The sequence below is a fragment of the Homalodisca vitripennis genome, chromosome X (assembly GCF_021130785.1).
Source record: "Homalodisca vitripennis isolate AUS2020 chromosome X, UT_GWSS_2.1, whole genome shotgun sequence".
Classification (NCBI taxonomy): Eukaryota; Metazoa; Arthropoda; class Insecta; order Hemiptera; family Cicadellidae; genus Homalodisca; species Homalodisca vitripennis.
The window spans coordinates 138,118,497-138,136,129 of record NC_060215.1 but is presented as its reverse complement, the minus strand read 5'-3'; the positions used below and the strand labels follow the sequence as shown (position 1 = coordinate 138,136,129).

The 17,633-nt window shown below is 33.0% G+C and overlaps 1 protein-coding gene across 2 annotated transcripts in view; it reads left to right on the top strand.

The window, feature by feature from the left end:
- LOC124369900 (kinesin-like protein KLP2) overlaps positions 1-17,633 on the top strand; it is a 49,765-nt gene that overhangs the window by 11,633 nt on the left and 20,499 nt on the right. The window contains exons 6-10 of one of the 2 annotated variants that reach the window (XM_046828060.1): positions 457-711; positions 3,231-3,423; positions 6,505-6,687; positions 9,426-9,688; positions 14,609-14,746. In XM_046828060.1, coding sequence (XP_046684016.1) covers positions 457-711; positions 3,231-3,423; positions 6,505-6,687; positions 9,426-9,688; positions 14,609-14,663 — 949 coding nt within the window. In that variant the 3' untranslated portion in view covers positions 14,664-14,746. Of the gene's footprint in view, positions 1-456; positions 712-3,230; positions 3,424-6,504; positions 6,688-9,425; positions 9,689-14,608; positions 14,750-17,102; positions 17,216-17,633 lie in introns of those variants that run through there. The other variant, XM_046828061.1, reaches the window with a different exon arrangement.

Below are 17,633 nucleotides of genomic sequence, written 5' to 3'. Positions count from 1 at the left end.
ACATAAATACATATATTTTATATACAAAACTTCTTATGAAGGTCAAATATCATCTGCGTGATTTTTCAAACATATTAAATGTTGTTGTTGTTGATACTTAAGACACAGCAATCTAGGCCAGTACAAATCATTGTAGTTTTTGTTTTGTGATTTATAGTTACAACTTAGATGACCAATATACTCTTTCCAGTAGCACACAATTGGTTAGCTTTCGTGTTAGTACAAAAATTGAAACAAAATCGTGAACTACACCAATCACTTTTGTAGTATTCTAGTACAGAGCCAAAGGCTGCCATTTGAGCGGTTAAAACCATACCATAAGCTAAAATGAAAAACTAAGCTGTTAGGCCTGATGGGGTACTCACTTAGGGGCTACTAGTGTATCTCTCAGTGTTATAGCAATGTCTTTTCAAATGCGAAGTTTATGCCTCACTAAAAGTTGTATTCTGATTACAGCCGCTCACACACTATATTCACGATCACTGTCGGTGTGAAGGAGGTAGTGGAGGGGAACAATGATGACGTGATAAGAATAGGAAAACTCCACATGGTAGATCTGGCCGGCAGTGAGAATGTGTCCAAGTCCGGAGCAAGCGAGGTCTTGGGGGCCAAGAAGAGGATCAATGAGATGTCAAACATCAATCGCTCCCTCCTCAGTTTAGGCCGTGTCATAATCAGCCTCACCGAAAACAACCCTCACATTCCGTACCGGTAAATTGATCTAATCAAAGTAAATGTTAATGTCCTAGTCCTTTTAAGCCCTAATCTATTAAAAGAATCGGTATTTGTTGTAAACTCTACCTGTTGGTGTAATTTATTTCTAAGAAGAATTTAGTATTCCTGTTATTATGATGACATACTTTTTCCTATGTATGTTTTTAACTCAGTTTTAAGTGTAAATTAAAATTGTATTATTATTGTGTAAAATACAAATTGGATTAGTTACTAGTATAGGGGTGTATCTGAACTCATGCAACATATTTGTAGGACATATTCAAGATTTCAATGTAAGATTTTAATAAATCCATAAATCTGTTTATACAACCATATTGCTTAAGAACTTTAGTACAACAAAGTTTTAAAATTAAAATATTTGGTTTCCTTTATTAAATTTCAGCTAAATTAAATTTCCTAAGTTTAATCTCCAGCTACAATGCCTAAGCAGCTCATGACCCATCTCCAGCTCACCTGCTGAGGCATTACAAGACAATGTAACTCACCCTTGATCCACTTGCCAAGGAATCACAAGACAGGATAATAAACCATAGTATTTTTACAACTAAGAGCCAGTTGTAGTGAAATGACTTTTTTACTTCATAACAACAATGTTAAACCACAAGCCCTTTTAAACTCTTATTTTTAGCATTAGAATGTTTTATGTTTTCATTCTAAAGATATATAAATACGAATTCAAATGCTCTTTTGGTTTTCTAGTGAAGAGTATACTTCTTGAGTTTTTAAAAAACAAAGTACAAAAATGTTTTAGGTTTTTATTGAACAGATCGTTAAAATATGAAAAGATCTAATAAGACATTTGGATGCATATTAAATATATCTTTAAAAAGAGATGTCTCTTGTCAACCACAAGTACAGATGACTCTTAAATGAAAATGCCAAACTGTAATATTTTATAGGTTAGGATTTCTTTTGATAACGCAATTTCACGCCATATAGTTTTGTGCCATTCCCTAATCCCACTCTCAAGCATACTCTCCCACCTAAACCCCTTCCATTTCCACTTTAATTTACTTAACTAAGATTCATCAACCCCAAAGGTAAACACTGGTGAGTTTGTCTTGTTAGAGTATCCTTTCAAATTAGTTTACTAAATACAATTGTACAATGAGTGATAATTTAGACAAAGGTGATATAAACAAGTTTCTTGTCATTCCTATGTTAGGTGACCTGGATTGCCATAAGACAATTTTGATTCATAGGAGAACTGGGTGATTTAGATGATTCTTCTGACAATCTAGACTTTCAGCTGAATGATGAATCATCAAGTGATGTTGAGAATGGTTTGTTGACTAATTCTTATAATTTATTCTAGATAACCCTGAAAAACGGATAACTGCATTCTGGATAATTATGCATCCTTTAGGATATTTCTTAGGATGTATTTTTAGGGAGAAAACACGAACATTCTATATTCATCCATGGAGTGTAACAATGATGTTTGCAGCATAGATTCAGATACACTACATTTTCAGCTTCAAGTGTCCTGTTACCTAATATTCTGACAGTAATTGTATAGTTATATCAAAATTAAATGTTATATGGTGTTTTTAAATTGTCCTTTGAAGAATTGTTCCTGGAGCACTGACAAAATTCTGTACATTAAATGTAGCTAGTTGACTACACATGTATAATCCCTAGAGTACCAAAATCTTGGTCAGCTGGACACAACACACGTGTTCCTGGTACACTGACATTGACAAAGATCAGTGTAAGGGTTAACAACATAAAGAGCTGGTTGACTACTCATAACTCCTTAAGTACCAAAATCTAGGTCTTCTGGATAGTAATACAAGTGTTTCTGTCACGCTGACAGATTTTGCGACTTTGAGCGGGTGACAATTATAATCTGGGAGTTGAGAACCAACTTGTACATTGTATAAATACACTACATAGTTTTTCGTGAAGTCTATGGAGGAATCCTCCTAACAAAGAAATCTCTTATCTAATTTGTGAGTGCTAATGTTTGTGGTGTTTTTATGGTAAAACAGTTAAAAATATCAAATGAAAAATTGCTCCACAAGTTCTATTAGCTTGACACATTTAAAAACAACCATTGTACATTATAATCAAAGTTAAACTAGTGTCACCCAACAAGACTTGGTCTTCACTGTAGCTTAGTGGTAAGACTGCAGCTCCTAACCGAGAGGTCATTTGTTCGATTTCTAAGGAAGTCAATGTAAACTTGCAACTAAGTTTGGACCGTTTTCCCTCAAAAGCATTTAATATAAATGCCACTGAAGACAGTTTATACATTTTTATTCAATACCGTCCCATTTTTACCTCGACCAAGAATAGCATTGATGATTATCAATTTCTTTCTTAGAGGAAATATTCTCTAAGCTTCAAAATTAGGTTGTGTTCTTATACAATGCAGATTGACTCTTGGCTCCCAGATTGTCAAGTTCAGTATTGTATAAAATAAGATTCTTTTTTATTTTATTTTAAGTTTTATTATTATTATTTATTTGGATTTCTTTTTGTTCCTTTTTTAGTGAAAGTAAGCTCACAAGGTTTCTGAAAGACTCCCTTGGTGGTAACACGAAGACTTGTATGGTCGGAACCATCTCCTCATCTGATTCATGTTTAGATGAGACAGAAAACACTCTCAACTTTACCAGTAAGGCACGTTTAATAAAAAACAAACCTGAAAAGAATGAAAAACTCTCAAAGAAAAATTTGATGGAGGTATGTTTGATAAATTATTTATGCATTCATTTGATTTCACTATCCAGTATGTGGTTTTATAGAACATTTTACTTTATAATAGTTTACATAACATAAAAACAATGAAATTTCGAGTTAATTTACTCCTGTGACTACAGCAGAGTTTAAGTAGGTATTTCTAAGTTTAAAAATTAATAAATCTGTTGGATGGGATGAAATACCTGTCTTGTTATTCAAATTAAGTGTCAATGTGATTTCACCTGTATTGTCCAAACTTATTAATGTATCTTTCGATAATTGAATTTTTCCTGAAAGGCAAAAATACTTAAAGATTAGAGTAATTTTCAAAAAAGGACAAAAAATGGTTGTAATCATATTTTAGTGCTTATTAATGTCTCAAAAAGTTAAGACTTCAGCAATACCTTGAGTGCCACTGTCTATTGTGCTCTGCTCAATATGGCTTTAGAAAATCACTGTTTACAGGCACTGCTCTAGTGGACTTTTTTAATGAGATAGCCGAGCCTTGGATGGCCTGGAGTGCTCTGTGACTTATCTAAGGCTTTTGATTGTGTAGATAATGATCTGCTACTGCAAAAAGTAGATGGTCTGGGTGTTAGGGATGATGCTCTTATCCTACTGTGTTCATACCAGAACTGTCTCAAACAGTTGAAAAAAAAACAAACTGGATATTATTCATATTATGTTTAGAGTTCCACAAGGATCCGTATTGGGCCCTCTCTTGTTTCTTGCCTATACCAGTGATTTAAGATGTGAAATTCCTATAAATAGTTGTATTTTCAAAACACACAACCCTACTAATAAAAAACACTGTTACACGACCTCTTCATAACAACTAGAGCATCACTCACATATTTAGAATCATGTTTTAAAAACATGGGATACCTCAAAAACTAACGTTATACATTTTAAACTGAACAGTCATATCAGACATTCATCAAATCACTTAAACATGACGGGACTTAACATTGTTGAATCCCACAAATATCTTTGACTCTTGATCAAAACCTGAAATGTAATTACTGTATAAAATGCATAGTCAATAAACTAAGTAGTCTACGTAATGCTCTCAGCATTCTGTCAAAGTGCACATGTTTAGAAACATGCAACACAGTATACTATGCCAGTATAGAATCTGTTTTAAGATATGAAATTGTTGTTTAGGGTGCACAAAAAAAACTAAAAAATGTTAATTGCACAAAAGAGTATAATAAGAACAATTGCAAACAAATAAATGAATTGTTGCCAACCTTTATGTAGACAGTCTGAGACATTGACAATAACAGGGCTATACATTTATGAAGTCATAAGGTTGGTGTGTGATGGGCCTACATTTTATATAGAGTTTACCTCCACATACCGCTTTAATACAAGAAAAAATATAAATTTCAGTATTCCCACCATAATCTGTCCTTATTTGAAAAAAGGCCATTATATACACCTTTCAACATTTTCAACAAAATCCCTATCCATCACTTGTTTTGTTAAAAAACAAATGTTAAAGGCTGTAAAGGACAAGTTGGTGAAGTAGGCATGTTACTTGGATGAGTACCTGCTTGATAGCTGGAAGTGATTTGCTGTACCCTCACATTTTTTAGTGATTATCTTTTGTGAGTGAAAGTTGTATAAACAAAATTTCTAGTTTTAGGTAGGTTAGTTTATATTGTATATCTTTGTCGATGCACCTGTGTTTTGTACCTTGTACCTGTATAATACATAACAATAAAGAATGACTAATGACATCTTTTAATTTGATTTTTATAGAAAATTTGACAGAAACAATATCTCAACCAAATCAAGTTACAATTTGTAACAGTAGTTATTACAAAATAATTCAACCCTAGAGCGGGTTACTGATTTACGTACAATAGTATTGTACTATGGTACATACATGCTAATCTGTACACTACAGTATATGCAGAAGAAACATCCCCCCCCAAACATCTGGAGAATAATACTAGTCACAAAAGCTTTTGGGTTGAAATAAACTTTTGTTGACCCCTCGCACCATATTCCCTGTGGGTTGGCCTATGTAATTACTGTATCATGTTGAGTTTTGTTATATTAAATAAAATTTAGTTTTTGTATTGTTCTTTAAAGATGATTATGGTGTAGACAATAGTGTTTTTGAGTGGTAAAGAAAACTGTACCTATACTGCTTCCTGATAAAAACGTAATACATAGTAGAGTAAATCATAACGTTTGAGTACAGAATATTCAAAGTTCAACTTGTAGTTTAGAGTAACATGAGAAATGCCATTATTTTCATCACTGGAATTCTTATTAATTATCGGATTAAGGATATAAGGGAATTGTCGTAATTGAACAAATTTAATGGTTTTATAATGTTTCAACGCTTACCATTTTTTGTTTAAATCTGTAAAAGTTTCAGTCATTTACATTTAAATTTAAAGTAATAAAACAATGTTAATACAATAAAATAGTAGCTGAAACATAATAATAAACTGTTTCCGTAGAATTTTCACGATGCTGTAAGTATTAATTGCTTTATTTAAGAAATTAACTGTAAACTTTAATTATTCTCAAAATTAATTGGCTGGAAACAAAATATTACTGCCTTTATGTGCTTTTTCATAAGTTTTGTGGGTTATAATCAGCCAAATCTCTTTAATCTGAGATGCTAAGTTTAAATATTTCTCTGTGGAATTTTAGTGATTAATATTTTGAAACAATTAAATATTTTTTTATGGCTATGTATCTGAATAGGCGATTAAATGGTAATTCTGGGGGTTAATCATCTAGGGTCAGCTGTCAGTTGGGTTTCCCAGTTAAGCACGATTAATTTTGTATTGGAATTCTTCTTAACTCTACTATGAGTAGGGTTGCACCTACAAACAATAATAATTTGATACCGTCACCTAAAAGACCCAGCCTGATACAGAGCTGGAAACTATGAATTCACCTTTCTGAGCTTGACGATTAGATGTTGCAATTGGGTTGTAACACAGCAAGTCATATATTAGTGTATACCAAGAGTAGTAAAAACTATTAATCTCTCAATTTTGATGAATTGACAAATTAGAATTCACTATTTTTATAATTTCTATTCCTTCTTCCTTACAGATGTTGGCTGAGGAGACAATGAAATTGAAAAGGGATCTTGAAGCAGCGAGATCACAGAAAGGCCTTTATATATCTAAGGAATCCTATATAGAAATGACCGATCGGTTAAAAGAACTCACTGAACAACGAAAAGTTGCTATTGAACAGTACAAAATCCTTCTTGAAGAGTGTAACAAAAATATGGTAAGATCAACTTGTTAAAATTAGTTGTTAGTTAAGTAGTTGTAAATCTTCTAGTAGCTAATAGGAGAATTAGCGAAGTTGTATTTCTTGATCCTTTTAGTGGCAGGGTCATTTCTGATGTTATGTCTATAAAATGCCAGGTAAATCTTATTAATAGTACATGTGTTTAGAAAAATTAATTTAAGTCTTTATTGTTGAAATTCCGTTATATGCGGTATTTTCTTGCGATAAGACCCGTGCCAGCGTTATAGGCAGGACATTTTATAAGCAAGCTCAGAGTTTTCATTGTTTAGGCACTTTAAAGACTATCTGGTGCCTGGGAGATGCAGGAGGTTAGTGATGTATCAAACCCTAATCTAAAGTCCACATAATCTTATCCCTTTGCACTCGGTAGACCATTAAGTGTGGCTCATAATTATCTGTCGCTCAATCCAGGTGGAATTACAAGTAGTTGTCCTCTCAGCTCGGTGGGCCATAGCTAGTTGCCCTGCTAGGTTCTGCATCCCCACTTGGCACATGTGTAGTAGCTATGTACATCTCTGAGACTTGAATTTAAATGGCAGTATTTGACCTTCGGCTCTTTAAGTAACTGAGATTTTAATTAAAATCTCAAACATTTACAAAGTTTATTAGGTTTAAAATGTATCAATTGGTTATTTATTATTTGCTTTTTAACGAACCAAGTAATATTGGTCACAAGTAGGTCACTAATATCAACAGAATATAAAGTAGTTTCCACATTTTTGGGTTCATATCCATCAAATGCTCTGGTATTTTAATAATTTTGTTGGATACACAATAGCAGTTTCAGTGACACTGACACTCAGATAAACCAATTGTAAACAATGTTTAATATAGTATGTGCTGAAAAAAGAGAAATATAAATTTAGTAACTTAATTGGCCAAGAGAGCATTTCTATTGGCAACACTTTCCAGTCACAACTGGATAAGAATTGAATTTGATATCTGCGCAATATAGTGGCCCATGCATGGTGGCCTGACGAACTGAAAGACCAAAACGGCGAAGGCCATTAGGAATGGGTCAGGCTAGCTGAAGGACAGGGCATGGTCGTAAACTTCCTACATATCAGATAGAAACCTATAGCCACCCATGGTGGCTCTCCAAGCTGAGAGGACAATCAGATAAGTTCAAATCCAAGATCTAATAACAATTCAATTTCGAGAATTAATCAATAAAATTTGAAAATTGGATTTCGAAACTGCTAAGATTTGTAGCATCATTAATTATTGGATAAAAGTCATGTTCATTTTCCAACACTCTAGTCCAGCAACATAGTTGCAGGTGAAATCTTCCTTATGTCAAACTAGTAAATATTGAGTAATTTTGCCATGAAAAGAGTCTTACGTATAGCTTCGTCTGTCTGTCATGACGGTCAATCAATTGTGGATTTTTTTATATATATTCGAGGGAAAGAGACGGTTGCCTCCACACGTAGTCCTAAAAAGGTCGTTGCACCTCCCTTACTTATGTTTGTGTCCTCAGAATTTGAGAATTTTACAGAAGCCGATCAGATTTGAGGGCTCCTGTTCTCTGGTGTCATTGGGGCTGAGAAGATACGCCCCTAGGAATTTTTCCGTACTTTTAGATATGGCAGGATAGTTTAGCCATATGTATTCTGCTGATTCTTCTGCTTCTCCGCAGAGTCTGCATTCATCAGCCTGACTAAGACCCACCTTCATCAGATGTTTTCCATTTCTGGATCCCTCTGTTTTCTTCTCTGGACTTTCATCCACTTTTTGAGAGCTGCTAGAGTTCTCTGGTTTGGTTTGGTTTTTTGTTGATTCATATGTACTCATTGTGTTCCCACGAGTAGCGGAGATCAAAGGTACCACCAAGGAGTAGCCCGCTCTCCCTGGAGAAGGCTAAGTTTAAACTGGAGGTCGCCAGGTATCCAGAATTCACATATTAGAGATCAAGCTTTCCCTTGACCATGCAGCCCTCGGCATATGCTCTTCCACCTTGTCTTGGAAAGACAGAGAAACTAAGTCAGTTGTAGAAAAGTATAATATAAGTTACATTTTTGGAAGAAGATTTTCCTGAAAGCTTAGGGTAGACTGAAATGAAATGAGAGTTTGATAGATAAAAGAAACCAGTCAGTTCAACTCAGCCTGATTGAAGTTTGTTTGAAGACAAGAAGTGGATCAGACAGTTCCCAGGTGTGTGCGCACGGAAGTACAACAATAGACGAAGAGAGAATGTGGTTGTGTGTGGTTGTGCATCAGGGATGTACTGACTTGGCTCATGTGTTAAAGTATGAACACCATTTTACACCCATCAATTGTGGTTAGGAGGGAAATAGAAGTGCATTAGCCAAGGCGGGTTCATTTTTGTATAAAGTGTTGTTGAGTGTTGTCGTTGTTTGGCTAGTAGCAGGAGATGGAAACATTGGAAAGTAAAGAATTATCATCCTAGCTGGTGTTGGAGGTTGTTGTTCAGCTTCATCACTAAAACTAACATTGTCCAGTTTATCCTTACTACACTTTCATCCTAAGAAATAACACAATTAAGATCAATATCATAATCACCATCAAAATCAAACAGGGCTTCCTCAATTACTTCATGCAAACAATTCTGCAAAGACCCCAGAAAGTTCAAACTCACTAAGAACTGTTGACTCTTGTATAAGCAATTACAGTAGAATCCTATAACAATGTATCTATATTTCTATAACTTTATTTAATAGGAGTTTAATAGTAATATTTATTAATTTTTGCAGGCATTATTCAACAATTTGAGTGCTGATTTTGATGAAAAGTGTTATGAATTTGAAGATTTGACTGCTAATATTGAGCATGAAAGAGAAAAGTTTAAAGAAAAATTAGATGACCACTCAAAAGAAATAACTGTAAGAGAGCATTTGCTTGAAAAGTATAAAGAAGCTGAGTCAAAACTAACTGAACGAGCTAAAAGAAGCAAGAGTGTGCTAGAAAATCTGTATGAACAAAACTTAGCGCTACACAACAAAATTGACAGACAGAGGTATGTAGTAGTAATATCTATTAGTCTGTCCAGTGATCTCTCCTCTTCTTCTGTTGATCACTCTGGTCTTAAATATTTTGACACATTTGGATGATGGGACTTTTAGTTCTTAGCATCATAAATAGAGTTTTATACAGCCTTTGTAGGTAAGGATGTGAGGTGTTGATAAAGAAGTGACGGGTTTCCAATTGCGCTCCTGAAAGGAATCCTATAAAAGCAGAAGAAATAAGCCCATCACCATTTCCGTATTGGATGAGGTTGCGTCAGCGGTAAATTTAAGTATCCTGCAATTAAAAATAACTCTCTTATTATCCTCAACCCATTCATTATAAACTGTGGAGATCTTGTCTCATTATTTTTTTACAGTTGTCCTTTAGCTAAGTTGTTTAACAGTACTTGTACCAATCATGTATGTTAAAACTGAAGTTCAAACTTACATGTTTACAAGTGTTTGAAATCAACCGATAGGATTTTGAACATTTGCTTTCATATATTACAAAAATAGACCACTACGTATAGAGGATTTAAAAAACTTAAAAACTAAAAAGTGTAGCAATGAACCACCACTCACTCAAAAGCTCAAGTAATACCTTACTGGTACACCAACAACATAAAATCCAGAGTGGTTTGGAGGATGTATTTTCCGACGGTGATAAGAAATTATTTTGGTGGTTCCATTACTGTAAAAGTGTTGTTAAGAGAAAAAGCTCTTATAAAACCCATTTAAGATTTTATATAATAAAATTTAAACGTTATACTTTCAACCAATGGCAGTGTTATATGTTGGAGGAAATTTCATCATTCTTCTGTGAGACTAAATCAGTGTTACACCAGATTCTTAATCGCAATTCGTCAAAATTGTACAATATATATCTTGTTTCCAAATTTAAGGTATTTAATTAAACAGCCACACAATTTTAAATAAAGGTTCCTAGTGCAATCCCAATACAACCTGAGGTTCACTCCTATGCAATAACCAAAAATGCAAAACTTGTCCTATAAACCAACCCACTGAGACCTTCAAATGCTCATCAACGAAGGAGGTTTTTAAGACAAATGGACATAACACCTGCTCTACAGAAAATGTAATTTACCAACTCCAATGCCAACATCGTCCTACACAATACTGTATATAGGCCTGAAAACCAATAGCCTAAGAACAAGAATGAATTGGCACAGAAAAGATGTCAAAGTAGGCGAATGAATACAATGATGACACTTTGGCCAACGTGAGTGCAGTGATAGAGGAAGGTTGTGTGTGCTTTGTGTTCTCTTATCAAGATCAACACGAGTGCAGTGATAGAGGAAGGTTGTGTGTGCTTTGTGCTCTCTTATCAAGATCAACACTAGTGCAGTGATAGAGGAAGGTTGTGTGTGCTTTGTGCTCTCTTATCAAGATCAACACTAGTGCAGTGATAGAGGAAGGTTGTGTGTGCTTTGTGCTCTCTTATCAAGATCAACACGAGTGCTGTGTTGTGTGTACAGGGACTGGCTATAGTACCTGAATATCAATGGGACATACATGTAGAAAAATAAGCCTGTTACTAATGATGCTATAGGTAAATTGCACTAAGATTTTGTGACTAAAAGGAAGCAGACTATTAAAGTTTGAGTTATATTCCTTTAAATTAAAAAAAAAAATTACTTTGCTCACAAAACCTGCTGAGTCTTACTTAGCAAAAATGTAAGAATATGATCAAAATAATTTTCAAAATATAAAGAAAAAATTAAATCTTAGAAAATACAACACAATCTTTGTCTAATGAAAATGAAATATTAAAAAGTAATTTTTAAACACTTAAAATTCAGTTTGAGGGGCTTAATCAATATAATTGAAACAAAAATATTAATATTAATGGTATTCCATTTATATATTCTGAAAATATGTATAGTGTAAGTAGTAAACTCTCAGGGGTTATCCATGAACCTATTGACTTTAAATCAGATATACAGGCTGCCCATAGGGTACTAGTAAAAGGAAGTGTGGTATAAAGTCTATAACTGTCCAATTCACAAATAGACAAAAAGGTATATTTTTCTTTGAAAAAAAATGTGCAAAATAAATTCAACTTCCTTCATGGCAAATGTATCAGAAACATTTGTTTATATCAATGAACACCTTAATCTGTACAATAAGGAACTGATGTATATTGGAGGTTTTTAAGAAAAAAGTGAAGGGATATTTGCTGAAAAGTGTTTAGTTCTACAGTGCAAATGAATTCTTAACTGGAAAATAACAAGTTTTTAATAATTATTTAAACTGTGTATCTTTGTTCATGTTGCGTTTAGGATTTTTATGGTCTGTTGTCTATTTTTATATTTAGTGTTTAATGAAACACCTACACACATACAAGTAGATGTTGTTTTTGTTATATACTTTTAGTAAAATTTATATTTTATACTAATGCCTAGAGTTCAATGTTTTATGTTTAAATCATATTACTACATGTCTCATCTATGCAATTTGTATTTTAATTTAGGTTAGGTGTTTTTAACAAATTGACATATTATCTACCATAAAGTCATTAATTACTGTACATAGTGTTATGTGACAACATGGAAAAATATATAAAAAACTAATACAAAATCTAAATGGCTGATGGTTTTTGATACGCTTCTTGTAAAGATTACTTAAAAATGAATTTAATATGATATTTCTTAGCCATCTATGTATTTATGAATGCTGTTGTCCAAAAGTTTAAGTTATTGAAATGGAAATATAAGGCTATGTATACAATTTTTGAAAATAAGGCTTTTTTGAATTTGAATTAGCCTACAATGATAAACCAGTTTCCCAACACGCCGTAAGCCACAACACACAGACTTCAATAATGATTTTAAATCCACAAATAGTAAAATCATTACCAAAAGACTGCAATCCCTCACATTGAAGAAGATGGGAAGTAAAATCATTACCAAAAGACTGCAATCCCTCACATTGAAGAAGATAGGAAGTAAAATCATTACCAAAAGACTGCAATCCCTCACACTGAAGAAGATGGGAAGTAAAATCATTACCAAAAGACTGCAATCCCTCACATTGAAGAAGATGGGAAGTAAAATCATTACCAAAAGACTGCAATCCCTCAAATTGAAGAAGATGGGAAGTAAAATCATTACCAAAAGACTGCAATCCCTCACATTGAAGAAGATGGGAAGTAAAATCATTACCAAAAGACTGCAATCCCTCACATTGAAGAAGATGGGAAGTAAAATCATTACCAAAAGACTGCAATTCCTCACATTGAAGAAGATGGGAAGTAAAATCATTACCAAAAGACTGCAATCCCTCACATTGAAGAAGATGGGAAGTATCATACCAATGGGTAATAAAATCAATAAATCCTCCAAACCTAAACCTGAGATAAGTCTCTCCCTCACTCTCTTCTGTGGGTGAAAAGTTTTCATAGATTCATAATACAGTTACACAGTGGTAAAGGTTAGTAAGTGAATTGGCAACACTGCTTCCCAAAACCAAAAGGGGATAGACAACTAGACTATTCTCTATTGGTTGAGAAAGATTGCAGTGCTATCGGAAATTTCTAATTATTTGAAAGAATTCTCTTATGTCTTCTTTCAACCAGTGGATCCTAGAAAATAGTTTCCAAAATGAGCCTGCTAATTTTCTTATCAACTAGTAAAAAATAAAGTACTTTAATTATTTAAGTGGTTGCGACAATAAATTTTTAATAGATACATTAAATGGAAAACACACATTTTCCATCCGTACACATGTGTCGACCCTGGAGACTAAAGTAATAATTAATGTAAATAAGGATTCATATATTTGTGTGAACTTTTAATCAAATTTAAGTGAACTTCACGCACTTATTCATTGATGTTTTACAATTTATCAAACCGGTCCTGAGATTGTGTTCATTACTAATGATAATAATGAATATGTTTCAATACATAGACAGCAAAATAGCCCATTATATAACACATACACTTATAAGCCTATGGTGGGGCCATTACATAAATGACATTACCACCTTGGTGTAACTAGTCTTAAAATATCTTTCGAACTTGATCAATATTCAACATAAATAAGCCAATAATATTTGTGAGGCACTAGTAAAATTTAATTTTCACCGCTACATGCATGCGTACATATATATATTTACAGAAAAAGGTTATTCTCTTCAACAAATAAACCACAGTATAATGGTTCAAAACATGAATAATGGTATGAGTTTTCGTGTATCTAAGTACACTTCTTCAGGTAAATTTAAATTGTATACATATTTACAACAAATATGATAGAAGAAGAAGGTAAAGAATCAAACAAGAAAAACAAACGTTATAAATACAATAGATCAGCAGCTGATGGTCCATGAAATGACGTGTGTAAATAAGTAGAAGAAACATAAATTTATCTTAAATTAAGACCCCTCAGATGTCTTGTCTGAAGTACTAATTGGTGTTCAGTTTCACTTTTTTTCAATTTCAATCTATTAAGGTTTTTGTTTAAATTTTCAGGGATCTTATTTATACATTTGATGGTGTAACAATTTTCTAAATGATATTGTTTGTGTACATTGATAGCATGTCTGGCTTAAGGTTTTTATTTGTATTTATATTTATTGTTTGGTGTTAAATTGTATGTATTTTGGTTCAAATCTGGAATAAACAGAGTGTTGATAAAAATAACAATATCCTATAGAGTAGATCAGTGCTTGTCTCTGCTAGTGTTGTGGTGTACATTGTTGCGGTGTACATTGCTGTGGTGTACATTGTTCACATATGAGTAAGAAAACAACTAGAAGAGAGAATAAGTCAGTAGGGATAACATAGGATAACTTAAAATATTGTTATATGCCCCATCTGTTTGAGGCTTACCACAGCAGCCTGTCTATATCGTAAGCGCTAATCATAGTAAACTGTTTGTTTTAATTGATTATTTTACATTTTTATTTCCAGAAATGTTCAGCTCGGAAACATAAATGCTTTAGATCGCTTTAAAGAACAGTTTTGAAACAAAGATGGAAAATCAGCAAGAAAAGTTCAAATTATTTTCTGAAGATACAAATACAAATTATCTGAAGCTAGCTGAAGGTGCAAGTAAGTAACTTTTATCATTTTATAAATAAATATTATACTACTGTCATTCAGTTGTATGTTGATTGCCTAGCTATAAAAAGGGGGTTTTCATAATTATAACTGAAATCTATTTAATTGGAAAAGTCATGTCCAGAGTCTTCAATTTAAACTTAGTTCAGCAAGCTACGCATTTAACCTCACTTGTCACAAGGATATAATAACATTAAGGTTTTATATATATATATATTTTTTTTTTAATTGTTCCAATTTTGAAGAAATTTAATTATGTCTAGTTATTAACACCTTAACGGTTTTTTTACCTTAAACTATGTTGTTTTGCTGAATGTTTTTGCTGTTTGCTGTGTTTACAGAGAACATTTTATAGAGTTTAGATAAATACTTTTTTTATGAAAAAAGTTATTTTTAGTGGTTCTTTCAAATTTTTTTGTATATATTGTCAACTAAGTCATTTTCACTATCTATGTACGTGTCGTCATCACACAAACAAAATCAATCATCTATTTGTGCATCTGATATTTCCATAATTCCTTAAACACTAGAAATAAAGATATGAATGTTGAGTTTAGCTCCAGTTCATATTCCTCTTAAGTGTATGGAATCTGATGCTGTGACAAACTGGAAACCTGGAATATGGAACCGTGTTTGTCTGAAGAGATCGAAAAAAAATCGATGACGAAGAAGCCCAAAACAAAAGATTTACATCGTTTCGACATCAGAGACACCTAGATGGCCAATTCATCTAGATTACTTTATATTTCAAATTTTGTAATCTAAGTAGGTGTCTCTGATCTCAGAACGATGTAAATTGTTTGTTTTGGGCTTCTCGTCATCGACTTTTTTTCGATCTCTTTAGACGAACACGGCCCCAGATTCCAGGAGTCAAGTCTGTAACAGCATCAGATTTGAGACACTTAATTAAGAGGAAGGTGAACTAGAGCTAAACTCAACATTCATATTAAATCAACCCTTTCCGCTATGGCTTTGTTGTGACTAGGAATGAAACTATAAAATACTTCAGGGGTTAACATAAATATGTTAGTTTAAATTTTTTCAGGTTAAGTTTTAGAGTGGACTTTATAGTCCTAACTTTGCCTTTAATTAAGTAATTTTTCATTTAATTTAATTTCACGCAAGAGGTACTGATATCTGTACAGTGTATACTGGCCATATGTATCCACATCTGAGATATGGGGTGGTCTTTGGGGTAATTCTTCTTACTCTTTAAACATTTTGAAAATTAAAAGAATCCTGCATCAAAATAGTAGATTGGGTTTTATTGACTCATGTAAAACACGATTTAAAGAACTCAATTTACTCACTCTTCCTTGTGTTTATATGTTGGAAACAATATTATGCAGTAGTGGCCTGAGGGATTTGGATGGTGCAGGGATGTTTGCTAAGACATTCTTGTTTACACATTGTGCATGGGCTAAGGCCCTTTGTGCAAGAACTGTTCTAGTCTGGATTGAGACTGTACAACTGTTTTCCAAAATAAGAACAAAACTATAATAGCTTCAAAAATCTTTTAAAGGCTCACCTTATAGAACAGATACACTAGTCTGGTAGAGAGTATCTGGAATAAAATTCAGCAACAGTAACTGATTATTCTTATATGTTAATATTTTATATTAGAAAGAAAATAATGTCTAAATATCAGATTTGTATCAATTGTTTTTAGTCTGTATTGAAAGAATATTTCTCAATAACCCAATGATGAATCACATATTTACTATAGTGCTGCTGCAAATCATCTTAAACCAACTTGATAATAAACATATTTAAAAAATATCGTATTGATCATATATTACGTTACTGGTTCATATGATTTTATTATCGATTGTCTCTCCTGATTATCAGAAGTAGTGAAGTGGAAGCGACCAGGAATATAAGGTTTGATTGCTGTAATTGTTTTATATCTTTTCAGAGTTGTCTGATTTTAATTTCCGTGATATTTGACAATTCTTGAGATTGGGTTACGTTATCTGCCCCCAAAACTTAATTTTTTTTCTAGGGAATTGGACGTGTTCATTATTAACGATTAGATCCTCTAGAACTTTGTTCTGTTAGCCTACGTCATAGGTACTATCCCGAGGGGTCTCATCACGGAAAGTGCTGCCATAGCCTGCACTGATGGCCGAAGGCTATATGAACCACGTTTTGATGAGATTATTCATAAACTAGAAATATTTTTTTAATCTTGTTGAAAAATCATAAAGATTGCTTTTTTGAATTCCGTTTCTGTTTCATTAGTTAAAGTAACAAAAATTGTTTCCAACCTCACTTAGTAATATTTCATGTTAAATAAAACAGCTGACAAATCTTTAGGTTGTTTATGATTTTGTACACTTTACAGAAAATGTGATGAGTGTGATCAAAGATGATCAAATGCTACTAGGACAACTAAAAAAGTTACAACAAATCGTGGACAAGCGTAATGAAGACGCTAGTAGCAATGCAAATCTCCTGGTAAGTGCGGCTATCATTTGAGTATGCTCTTTTAATTTAAGGTTATATGTTCTAATTATTTACTATTATTAGATATCAGTTACAATAATTGTGTTTGTAGGTCTCTCTTTGTTACCCAGTACAAAGACCTTTATGGTCTCAAAAAGGTCAAACTGAAATTGATAGTATTTTCACTGGGCCGCTAGCCAAATGTTTAAATTGTGCTTTTTTGTCAACTTTTAAACAGAAGTAAATCTGTTTAAAAACTTCTCTGGACATGGTATTATAGAGACCCCATTATTATGATGCAATATTGCTGACGATGATTTACTTTCATTAGATTGCTGAGTATCTGAAAGCCGGTAATTTGAAATATTGGTTACTCGATAACACTTCTTGCGGTAGTGTAAATTGTAAATTTCCACCACCATAACATCGC